This window comes from Hyaena hyaena, unplaced genomic scaffold (assembly GCF_003009895.1).
Source record: "Hyaena hyaena isolate Hyena2069 unplaced genomic scaffold, ASM300989v1 scaffold_1, whole genome shotgun sequence".
Lineage (NCBI taxonomy): Eukaryota > Metazoa > Chordata > Mammalia > Carnivora > Hyaenidae > Hyaena > Hyaena hyaena.
This window is the reverse complement of record NW_024080633.1, coordinates 7,014,169-7,026,832: the sequence shown is the minus strand read 5'-3', so window position 1 is coordinate 7,026,832 and position 12,664 is coordinate 7,014,169. Positions and strand designations below refer to the sequence as shown.

The 12,664-nt window shown below is 54.3% G+C and overlaps 1 protein-coding gene across 1 annotated transcript in view; it reads left to right on the top strand.

Moving 5' to 3' along the window:
* Window positions 1-12,664, top strand: part of KCNG4 (potassium voltage-gated channel modifier subfamily G member 4) — a 41,886-nt gene that overhangs the window by 26,275 nt on the left and 2,947 nt on the right. Inside the window, exon 8 of the mRNA XM_039227271.1 lies at window positions 1,225-1,987. Within this exon, the coding sequence (XP_039083202.1) occupies window positions 1,225-1,987 (763 nt within the window). The remainder of the gene's footprint in view (window positions 1-1,224; window positions 1,988-12,664) is intronic.

Here is a 12,664-nt window from a genome sequence, read left to right as displayed (position 1 = left end):
GAGTAAACAGAGCGCTGCGTGGCGAGCAAGTGTGAAATGCACAGCCTGCGATTCTGGTCCTCGCTGCCTGCCCGAATCCAACTGGCACTGAAATTGAGAGCAACTTTTATTTCCATTCAGCTGCCGAGTCTTTCTCTTGGTTGGAGTGCATTCTGGAATGTAAGGTTGCAGATGCTCTGGAAGCAGCTCTGGCTGGAATGAAGAGCAGAGGGAATGGTCCAGGGTGCTGGGGGGGAGAGAGGTGGTGGAGACGGTTTTCTAAATGCATGGGGCTAAATCTAAACCCTCTTCTAAGCCAAGCGCTTCCGATAGGTCTGAAATGGAGAGAGCATCAGAGGTCCCTTCACTTGGCAGATAACAAGACGGAGGCCCAGCGAGGGGGAGTAACTGGCTCAAGGTCACACAGCAAGGGTGGCTGAGGCAAGCTCCCCAGTGAACATGGAGGGGGCGCTGTCATTGATGGCAAAGTCCTCCAGAGGAGGAAGCAAACACGATCATTGTGGAGCTGCTCCTGAGAGTCAGACGCGGGGCTAAGCACAGCCACATTCTTTGCTACTTAACCTTTCTGCGCCTCTGTTTGCTCATCTGTAAAATGGGGATACTAACATTCACCTTGGGGAATTGTTGAGAGGAGTTACGATGGAGGAAGCATGGAGATTGGTGCCTGGCCTCTTAGAAGCCTCTAGAAGTGTTCTAAATAAACACTTCATGTACATACTGCCCGTAACCCTCCCCGTGCCCGGTGAGGTAGGTACTCAAACTGCCCCAGCTGCCAGACGAAGCAAAGGACTCAGAGAGGCTGAGTAACCAACCCGCAGTGGTTACTCACTGCACTGGTAGCCCGTAAGGGATCAGAACCTGGCAGTGAACTTGAGACACCCTTACACTCTGGAGCTCTATTTGACCAACTGTACTTTCTAAGACTGGCCGAGTCTTATCACTGGCATGAATGGAGCTGAGATCAGAGAGGTTAAGCCACATGCCCAAGACCACAGAGCCTGGAAATAGCACAGCTCTGACCGCGGAAGGGATGTCATTCATCCCCTCCTCGTGCCCACTGATAGATCCCAGGCGCATAATAGGTGCTCAATAAGTCTCTGTGGGGTGGAGGGTTTGAAAAACGAGCCATGCAGACCCAGTGGTGAGGCAGTGTCCTAGCTGCCCGAGACCCCGCCCTGAGGCTGATCTCTCCCGGTTGTCTCGCCCTTCTCCCCCTGGGTGCAGGACGACTCCGGCGATGCCCATGCCCTTCAGAGCCGGGGGCCTGCCTCCTGGACGCCGCCCCCGGGGCTCCCGCAGCCCCCTGACTCCGCTGTTGCCCGGCCCCAGGCCGCCGCGCTCCCTTAAGGGGCTTTACTACCGCAGGGCGCGCAAGGTGGGCGCGCTGGGCGCCTCGCCCGCGGCGGACCTGACGAGGGAGGTCAGGGTCAACGTGGGCGGCCGGCGGTACGCCCTCCCCTGGAGCACGCTGGACGCGTTCCCGCTGAGCCGCCTGAGCAAGCTCAAGTTCTGCCGCAGCCACGAGGAGATCGCGCAGCTCTGCGACGACTACGACGAAGACAGCCAGGAGTTCTTCTTCGACCGGAGCCCCAGCGCCTTCGGCATGATCGTGAGCTTCCTGGCGGCCGGCAGGCTGGCGCTGCTGCGGGAGACGTGCGTGCTGGCCTTCCGGGAGGAGCTGGCCTACTGGGGCATCGAGGAGGCGCACCTGGACCGCTGCTGCCTGCACGAGCTGCTCCGGAGGCTGGAGCAGCTGTCGGAGCTCCGCCAGCAGGAGGCGCTGCACCTGCAGCGGGAGGCGGGGCGACCGGCGGGGGAGCCCTCGCGCTGGGGCATCTTCATGAACTGGCTGCGGGAGACGGTGGAGAACCCGCGCTCCGGGCTCCCGGGCAAGGTCTTTGCTTGTCTGTCCATCCTCTTCGTGGCCACCACCGCCGTCAGCCTGTGTGTCAGCACCATGCCCGACCTGAGGGCCGAGGAGGACAAGGTGAGTGGGACCCCCGCCCGGCCGCCAGGCTTAGGGCCCGTGAATGTGATAAGTGTCTTTTAAAACAACAGAGAAAGAGATTATTATCTATCGGGGCCTGTGTGCATTTTGAGATCAATTCAGTTGGGCGGGTTTTATGGTTTTTTGTTTGTGTTTGTGTTTGTGTTTGTGTTTGTGTTTGTGTTTGTGTTTGTGTTTGTGTTTGTGTTTTCGTTTTGGAGGAAAAGACGCATGAAGTGCCCAAGGCTGGCAAAAGTCAGGAGGGAGGGACTTGGTATTAAAGCCAGCCCTGGTCTTCCTGGCGTGGGCAGGCCCAGCCTGCCTCTCCCAGCTCTGTGACCACAGGCAAATTGCTTCCTCTCTCTGAACCTCAGTTTCCCCCCTCTGTAAAACGAGTAACATCGCTGGGAAGGTTCACAGGCTCAATGCACTCGTCATGTGTTTACTGAGCAGCTACTCTGTGCCACATGCCGTCCCCGGCCAAACTTCCCTCCCTTCTTGAGCTGGTATCCTCTGTGGCATCCTAGCTCCATGTTCAGGTGGAGAAAGTGAGGCACGGGGCATTTAGCTTTCTTGGAGTTACAGAGCTAAGGCCGAGATTCTTGGCCCTCAGTTTTCCTACTTGTTACTTGGCTCCTGAGCCTCCCAGTCAGGCTCTCACTGGATCGGAACTCCGAGCTGAGTTAACTCCTCCCCCCACAACCCTGCCCCGCCATTGCCAGGGGCCAGGTAGTCTGAGAACTGAGATAAGAATTTAGTATTTTGTTGGGAAGTTTACTGGAGAGCTTCAAACTGAGAACTGGATTGTTTCCTAATTTAAAGTGTCCCTGTCCTGTTCTACATTCCTCCATGGCTCCCCATTACCCTACTTAGGGAACTTACGTTACGGTAGACAGAGGGAACTGATAAATAGAACACATATTTGAGATAAGGTACCCTGTGTATGGCCCATAACCGTTGTCTGTGTACAAAAGTTCCCTTCCCTTAAAGATATATCCCAGGGCAATATGGTAGGATCAGAGAACTTTCCAGAGAGAAAGGGCTTAGATGGAGAACCAGCCCCTGCCTCACACAGAGTAGGCAATCAAATATCTGTTGAATAAAATGTATATTGTGCAACCCACAAATGTTTTCCCCTAAAGCAAACCAACCAAAACATTTTGACTTTCAAATAGCGTTTTTTCCTCCCCGGAGAGAAGGACTCTAGCTCCAAATGGAGACGTTGTTTTATTTTTTGGCACCAAATGATGTGATTTAAGAGCCTGCTTGTTCACAGAAATATTTACACGTGGACACTGTGGTACAAAATTAGGAAAATAAGTAGCTTCTCTCCCCCGTCCCCAGAAAGGTGCCCTTGATCCCACCTGCTGAGGAGGGACCCTGAGGTTTCCATAAACCTGTTTCTCAGGATTTCCCCGAAGCCAGGATTTAGACCCGCCCAGAGGGACATGGTCTTTTCAAAGCATTAGGCTTTGAAAATTACCTGGGGGTGTGAACCCAGGCTTGGTTGGCTGGGGACTCGGGAGATCAAATCAGAGGTGGGTGGGAGGCCCACAGGATCAGCAGCCCACGTCTGGGCTCAGGAGTCAGGCTGCCATTTCCGCTTCTGGGGTAAGAGGGGCTGATGGCCACGGCCAGTGGGCATCTCCCTGCTTCCCCCTAGTGAAAACCACGTTCGTGTGTGTTTGCTGCCCGGAGAGAGGCTGGGAGGTGCTGCCCTCCAAAAGAGTGTGTTTCTCTGTTTATTTTTTTAAAAATTGTAGATGTTTACTTATTTTTGAGAGAGAGAAGAGGAGGCAGAGCACAGCAGAGGAGGGGCAGAGAGAGATAGAGACACAGAATCAGAAACAGGCTCCAGGCTCTGAGCTGTCAGCACAGAACCCACCTCAGGGCTCGAACTCATGAGTTGTGAGATCATGACCTGAGCTGAAGTTACAGGCTTACCCTACCGAGCCCCTGTTTCTTGGTTGAGATAGTTTAGAGAGCTCGGAGGCTGGGGAGGCTCTCTGTCCTCACATTTACATAAAAAGACAATGTTCTCTTGACCACCGCCTGCCTGGGTGTTTTGCATTTACCTTCGGGGACATTCAGCTGACCAGCTGCTTCTGGGGGCCACGTTGTCCCGGGGACGGGCAGCATCTGCTCACACGGGTGGACAGATGTGCCCCAGCTGGGACCCACAGACCTCCTCCGTCAGGCTCGGTGCAGCGGTGGGGGCAACTTTCCTTTTGCTTTATCATCTACCTTCTTCCAGCAAAATCCCTGAGAGTAAACTGGGCAGTTGGGGAGAGGGGTCTACACTGGAGTTTGCAAATTAAAACGGAGGAGGGGAGAGGCAGTGTACACAAGGAGGACCGGCCCAAGCCCCTAAGCACCTCCCGGGTGCATCCAGCTTTTTCTGGTTTCCTCGGAAGAGCTCATCCCCAAAGGGAGGAAACGACAGGTGCTTATTACGTGACCTTCGTGAGGCTGGCATTTGACTGATGGTCTCAGTCTTTGCACCAGTTTGAGAAGTGGGTTCTACTACCACCCCCATTTTATAGATGAGGAAACTGAGGCTCGGGCACGTTTTATCCCTGCCTAAAGCTCACAGTTAGTTGTGTGGCAGAGGCAGGATTTGAGCTCACTGACCATTGGATTCTAAAACCTGACTCTTTACGGCCACACGACACTGCCTTTCAGGGCCGGGCCGCTCTACCTCTCTGGTCTGGACGCCCCGCTCGGCAGCACTTAGCGTTTCTGAGGCGGCCCGGAGTTGAAGAGCCTCCCTGCCCAGAGAGCGGGCCCTCGGAGTCTGAATCTCGGCCTCAGTCCTCATGAACTCAGTGATCCCGGGAGAGTCGCTTAGCCTCACTGAGCCTCAGTTTTCTCATCTGTGAAATGGGGATGCTCCAGCCCTCTCCTCAAGGGGTTACAGTGGGGATTAAATGAGTAATTTGCACAGAGCAGTGGGAATAAGGTTGATGCGTGAGAAGTGCTCCGTGTTGGCCCGATCAGTTGTCAACTGCTAGAAACTAGTTTCCCGGAAATCACATTCATCCTTTCATTCACTCAACTAGCTACCAAGTGCCTACGCACTACATTCTTCCAGGCGCTGGAGGCGGAAGAGGAATTTCTTACCTTCCGGGGGCTCTTACTCTGAGCCTCCCTGTTCCATGGTTTTGGATTGACGTGAAATGCACCTAGCGTGAAATTAGCCGCCGAAACGTGAGCAGTTCAGTAGCTTTTAGTACGTTTACAGCCTTGCGTGGCCCCCACCTCTATCAGGCTCCAAAACACTTCCGTTTCCTCCGGGTGCCGGCGCTGTGGGCGCTCACTCCGCATCCCTGTCCCCCAGCCCCTGGCGCCCACCACTCCCCTTTCTGCCTCCATGGGATTCCCCTATTCCAGACATTTCAGTGCAGGTGGAATCGCGCACATGTGGCCTTTTGTGACCGGCCTCTGCCACTCAGCGTCGCGTTCTCAGGTCCTTTCACGCAGTAACTTGTGTGTGTTTCATCCTTCTTATGGGCCAGTAATAGTCACTGGCCCATACAGCACGATTCGTTCATCGGGTCATCCGGCGGTGACGCCACCGTCCCCGAGGTCCTCGCTTCCCTCCGTAGTGATTGTCAACCTTGCCGTCATCACGCGCACCCTTTCCAGGTGGCCCCAGCTCTGCAGGTCGGGGCAGCTCCCGCCCTCTGGGGTCGCTGCCGATCCACCCCTGCTCTGTTTATCTTGACCCCTTCCTTCCCCCCTGCTGCCGCCGCCATGGCTGTAGACAGTGTTGCATCCTAGGAAGGGGCCAAAATCTCTAGTTCCCTCTTGCAGTTCAAATCCCAGCACCGCTGCTCATGGCTCTGCCCTTGGACGAGTCGCCCTCTTTCTCTGGGTCTCTAATTCCTCACCTACAAATTCGGATGATAATATCACCTGCTCAGAAGGCGGCGCGGAGGACCGAAGGGTCCTATTTACCACGCGCCCACCAGCACAAAGCGGTCACGGGCGGTGTTTGCCAACCCTTTGGGCCTCAGCTCACACCCCTCCAGCCCCTCCACCTGCATATCAGCCTCTCCCGGGTCCGTGGAACCCACAGCACAGTGGCCAGTGGCTCAGATGTCTCCTCTGTTCCACTCTTCATTGACCTGTGCACGCAGCAGACCAGCTCTGGGCCGGAGACCCAGGGGTGACAAACTTAGGCACAAACAGCTGTCTACCCACCAGGTCCGCCTTGGCCCGTTTCTCTTCCACTTCCGCCTCTGGTCCTGCCCTGGAGGTTCGCTGGGGCGTCCAGGGGCCTTGCAGAGGGAAAGACCCAGGCATTGCTGCCGTGGAAAGTGCTTTCTCTCCCGTCTGTCTGTGGTCTCAGCATCCCGCTAAGGGCCTGGGCACAGAGGGAGTTTTAAGAGACCGGTGGGGGGCTATCGGGGTCCCTCATGGATTGTGTGGGTGCAACGTGTCACCTTTCAGGGTGCAATTTCCACCCCCGGCCCTTAATAACAAGCCTCGTGGGAGAGCCAGCCTCTCCTCCCCTGCCCCTCTCTTGAATCCTCAATCAGCTCCATAAAGAACTGCCTCTCCCTCAGCAGCTACACTGTGTTCAGTGATATTTGGTAATTGCTCTGGGGAATTCTCCTTAACCTAGCTTCTTGGGTTTGGGGTTTATTCCCCTCCCCGCCCAGCTTTACTCTCCCTGCATCCGGACCAGCAAGAACTATCCCCCGTTTCCTGGGCAGGACCCGCTTTTCCGGACTCATCACACTTCACCTGCTCCGTCACGCGCGCCTGTCTCCATCGCCGACCGCTGGCCCCCATCTGCCCTATTGCCCACCCTTCCAGAGCCCCTGTGTCCCCGGGGCTGGGGAGCAGAGCGGCCGGGCCGGGGGGGAGGAGAGAGAGGGTCAGGAAGGGACATCGCCGAGGGGAGGGAGGGCAGAGACAGGGAACTGGCTCCCAGGGGAAGGAGAGCCGGGGAAGAGGAATGAGTCAGCAGGGCAAGGAAACGGCTCTGGACCCACGGCCAGGGTCAGGGCACAAGCGGAGGCAGAAAGGAGAAGGCCCAAGCTGCTGTGTGGATGAGGGCCAGCGCTGAGCTACCAGAGGCAGGAAGTGGCCAATTCAGGCCATATTTCCGAGGCCCCGGGGTACGCAGAAAGCTCCAAGGTCAAGCCCTTGGCCTCGAGTCCCTCCCGGATGGAATGTCTGGAACTGGCCGTCCCTGCACCTGTGGCATCTGCGGGGGCAGCCTGTCTGCATGGGCCCCCAGGGACAGTGGCCTTGCCCTCGGAAAGCCCTGCCTCTCCTCTGACCCCAGAGCCCTATACGGCAGCCCCGCTCGCACGCTCTGGGCAAGGGTTTGGGGCAAAGTTGTGGGACCCCTCCGTCCTCTGCCCAGAGGATCTGACCAGATCCGCTCGGGCCCTGGCTCCTCTTTTACGAAGCCATTATAATCCACATCCTAATACGCGCCCTTTTAAAGTGCGCCCATTGGCGGTTTGTAGCGTACGGCTGTGCGGTGACCCCACTGCCCCAGAGCATGTTCATCCCCCCCCCCCCGAAAGGAACCCTGGACCTGCTCCCAGCGGCTCCCCAGTCCTCCCAGCGTCTGGCAACCACGAACGTCCTTCTGTCTCCCTGGGTTTGCTTTTTCTGGATGTTTCAGAGAAATGGAGCCCCACCGCGTCTGGCTTCTCTCACGGGGAATGAGGTCGTTAAGATTCACCCAGGCGGCGGGGCGCCTGGGGGGCTCAGTCGGTTAAGAGTCTGACTTCAGCCTCTGTCATGGTCTTGTTCCCGAGTTCGAGCCCCGCGTTGGGCTCTGTGCTGACAGCTCAGAGCCTGGAGCTGCTTCAGATTCTGTGTCTCCCTCTCTCTGCCCCTCGCCCACTCATGCTCTGTCTCTGTCTCTCTCTCTCTCTCAAAAATAAGTAAAACATTAAAAAAAAAAAGATTCATCCAGGCGCAGCCCTTCATTCCTTTTCGGGGCTGAGTAATATAGTCCATCGTGTGCAGAGAGCACGTAGATCCCGGTGCCTTCTGCTGTACACCCAACAGCAGGCTTGCCGACCCACATAGAAACGTGCGTTTAATTTTGGAGGGACCACCCACCCGTTTTCCAAGCGGCCGCGCCAGAATGCTTGAGGCACTAACGCCGTCGCCTCCTTAACAGCACTTGCCATGTCCTGTCTTTATAATCCTCGCCTCCCCACGGAGCGAGGACGGGCATCTGACTGTGGCTTTGAGGTCTGACCTTGATTTGTTCTTTACCTTTCCGCGGTGGAAAATGCCCGGCATTTACAAAGCAAGTTGAATAAGGTTGAACCCCACGTACCCATGACTGAGTTTCCACGATGAATCATTCACGTTCTGTCTCCACTGCCTCCCCACCCGGATCGCTTATTCTTACTGGCGTTCATTTTAGTCTAATGTGACGGTTTCATAGGCCGAATGGACACACACTGAAAGGCACAGCCCACACACACCGGTGTGACCCACACCCCGTTTTCCGGACCAAACGCCATCCCCTAGAAAGCTGTCTCATGTCCCCGCACGGCCAATCCCCACCCCAGCCAGAAGTGGCTGCTGTTTTGGGAGATATTTTCCACCGCCTCGAACGGCACATGGATGGAGACACCGAGTGCGTGTTCTCCTGCATCAGGCTTTCGTGGCCCCACGTCCTGAGCGTGAGCGCCCACGGTGTGGCATCTATCACCCCCTGGTCTCCATCAGGCCTAACTCATGTTCTTCAGGGCGTGGGGGAATCAGGGACCTCTGTCCTCAGGAGATGAGGCCCTCCAGGGGGTGACCGGCCACCTTGGTTTGCACAGGACCAGGTGGGGGATGGGGGGAACCGGTGACCTGGAACTTTCTGTGCTCGAATCAGGAAAGTTCTGGGCAAACCAGGATTAGTTGTTCGCCCTACCTGCAAAATACAGCTGGAAGCTTCCTCCCAGAGAGAAAAAGTAACCTTTTAATTTCCTTCCTATTTTTCTTGGAACATGGCTGGCCTGGGAATTAGTTCCTCGGCTCAGGTCCCATAAATCCCCGCTGGGAAGGGGGCGTTTCTGGGAGGTTCGCTGCGGGGAGCGTGGTTTCAGGATTTGGACAGAGCAGCAGTGCAAGGTGGCGAAGGGGAAGCTTGGCGCAGTGCGGGAGATGCCAGAGGGAGGTGGGTGGTGCATGCCTCGAATAGCCAAGCGCCGGCACGGAGGCGGAGGCCCCTCCTCCCCCCGCAGAGCCTTCGCCACCTCTCAGGAGGCACCTTTTCGAGCTGTTGGGTCACTGGTCCGGAAGGCTTATTCCCAGGCCACCAGAAGTCCTTAAGCCAAGGGGAAAACTCTCAGAACGTCAGTGACAAAAGCAGCCTTACCAATCTGGCCCAGAGTCTGAGAAACTTCCAGGTGCCTCCGTGGTCACCGGGAGGGCTTGCCAAAATGCAGATTCCCAGGCCACACCCCAGGGCTCGATTCTGTGATGAAGAATCTGTCTTTGTAACAAACACTCTGGAGGGATTCCGACGCAGGGTCTGCCAAATCAGCTTTGAGAAACACTGCTTCCGTTCCACCCTCTTGAAAACTGAAGCACAGAGAGGGGCGGTGACCGCTGCAAGGTCACACAGCAAGTCTCCAGCAGTACTGGGGAGTCAGGGTCCGAAACTCGTGAGCACTCGAGGATTGCGAAGCAAACCCCAGGTAGTCGTGGCAGACACCTCTGGTGTGTTAGAGAATTTCCATCCCTTCCTATAAAATCCAGCAATAGGAGAAGGGTATTATCCCTACAGTGACCAGGCAGCCGAAACCAGAGCTGATCTCACACAGAAAGCTACGGCGTAACACGTGCTTGCCGGTGTGGCCGTCTGTGCGGGTCAGCTTGCATTTCCATTCACCACACCTCTCCTCCCGGGTAGAGAACAAAAAGTGCAGGGGGCACAATGGATTCACAGCGGCCGTGAAGCCACAGACACTCAGGACATGCCCTCAGCAGCGCCCTCCCTGCCTCCGCCCCTTTGGCAGATCAGACAGAGGTCCAGGGAGAAAGCTGACAGGCAAGTTGAGCTGGGGACAGATCACCCGTTTTTCTTCCTCCAGCGGCCAGACCTAAAAAGCCTTTCATTTCCATTCAGTATTCCTGTGGGCCCAGGCACTGGAAATAATTTCCTTTTCCACTTCAGAGCTTTTTAATCCAAAGAAAACTACAGTTGTCAACATCATGCTTTTCACTCCAGCAACTGGCTTTGGTCCCTCATTCCTTCCTTCATCCATCATTGATATATACATGAAGTTGGGTTCTCAGCTCTGGCTCTGCATTAGAATCAGCTATGGGCCTTCTGGAAAACTCCACTGCTCAGGCTCCAACCAAGATCAGCTAAATTAAAATTTCTAAGGGCGTGCCTGAGTGGCTCAGTCGGTTAAGCGTCCGACTTGGGCTCAGGTCAGGATCACACAGTTCGTGGGTTCGAGCCCCGCGTCGGGCTCTGTGCTGACGGTTCAGAGCCTGGAGCCTGCTTCCGATTCTGTGTCTCCCTCTCTCTCTCTGCCCCTCCCCTGCTCACACTCTGCCTCTCTGTCTCTCAAAAATAATAAACATTAAAATAATAGTAAAAAATATAAAAAAGATGTTCTGGGGTCCTGGCCCAGACATCAGGGTTTTTCAAAGCCCCCAGGTGAGTCTACGTCTCTAGTGCTGAGAACCACTGTGCCCCACCAGAGCTTCTCAAACTTGAGTGTGCACACGAATCACTCGGGGGTCTTCTTGGAATGTAGATTCTGATCCCTTGGGGATGGGGGGGGGGCAAGATTCTGGGTTTCTTCCAAACTCTCAGGAGAAGGCTGGTGCTTTTGGTTCGAGGACCACAGTTGGAGTAACACAGGGGCTAGTGGAACTTTCCGTTAGGAGCCAGAGGTAGAGAGCATGAACGATGCAGCAGTGACTGCAACAGCCCCCACGTAGCTGGAATCTACGAGGGAGACAGACCCTGTGTGAATAGTTGCAGTCACACAGCAGAGGGCTGGACCGGGGACCCGGGAGCCCTCTCCGCCCCGCCAGCCTCTGAGTTCCCAGAAATGACATCTGCTTCTCTATTATGTCACCCGCAGAGCCTAGGAGCCTGGCATAGGTGGGACCTCCGTGCGTTTTTGTTGGATGAATGAATGAGGGGCGGCAGGCAAGGCAGCTACAAAATAGCGCACGGTGCCTGAGAGACCGTCTCCCGCACTCGTGAGCTCCAGCAAGTCCTCTCACTGCTTGGGACCCTGTCCCGGGCATAAAATGAGGTCACGCTGCCTGCTCACCATCCCTGTGTGACACAGGTGACAGAGCTAGAGCAGTGCACCGTTCACACATGGGCTTCTGTTAGTGAAGGTTGGCCTCTGTAACAAAGAGGCCCCAAGAAAGAACAGCGTTAAGCAAAAATAGCTGTTGATTCCTCCCGCAAGGAGAGATGGCGGTGAGTGGGTGGTGCGCATCTTGAAACCCAGATTGTTTCCACCTACCCACTCCAGCCATCCCGCCCTGGGGTTCCGATCTGTGGGTTTTAAGCTGGGTTACAGGGCCAGCGGGGTTGTCCTGTCTGACAGAGAAAAAGAGGGTCTAGGAACCCATACCAGCATCCTAAGTCCCGGAACAGGAAGTGGCCACATCACTCTGGTCACGTTCTGTGGGTGGGTTGTTAGTTATCTGGCCATACCTCGCTGCCAGGGAGGCTGGAAAGGGTGGCTCCGATCTAGCTGACCAGCCATGTGCCCAGCCACAATTCCAGAGCTATATAAAAAGGGGATTTTCTGGGGCACCTGGGTGGCTCAGTCAGTTAAGCGTCCGCCTTCAGCTTAGGTCATGATAAGGTTCATGGGTTCGAACCCCGCCTCGGGCTCTGTGCTGACAGCCTAGAGCCTAGAGCCTGCTTCAGATTGTGTCTCCCTCTCTCTCTGCCCCTTCCCCCACTTGTGCTCTGTCTCTCTCTCTCTCTCTAAAATAAATAAAAAATTTAAAAAATTGAAATAATAATAAAATACAAAGGGGATTTTCGTGCACAAGTGAGTCTACAGCACACAGCTCAATCTAAATAGATGACAGATAGATGATAGATAATCCACAGAGAAAAACTATATAGTATAAATAGAATATATTTAACATAGAGAGTATTATGGAATCTATATGTATGTGAGTATTGATATTGAATAGCATAGACTATATTTAATATTGCGAATATCTACAGAATCTATATGTGAGTATTGATATCGACGTCAATACCTATAACATAAATAGAATGTATTTAATATATAGAGCATCTACGGAATCTATATCCACATACGTATTGATACTGACGTCAATATCTATAGTATAAATAGAATATATTTAACATATAGAGCATCTATGGACTCTATATCTACATACGTGAGTATTGATACATACGTCAATATCTATAGTATAAATAGAATATACTTAATATATAGAGTATCTACGGAATCTATATCTACGTACGTGAGTATTGATACTGACATCAATATCTATAGTTTAAGTAGAATATATTGAATACAGAGAGTACATGCAGAACCCGTATCCACATATGTGAGTATTGATACTGATGTCAATCTCTATAGTATAAGTAGAGTATATTTAATACAGAGAGTACGTGGGGAACCGTACCCACATACGTGAGTGTTGATACTGACGTCAATATCTACAGTCTAAGTAGAA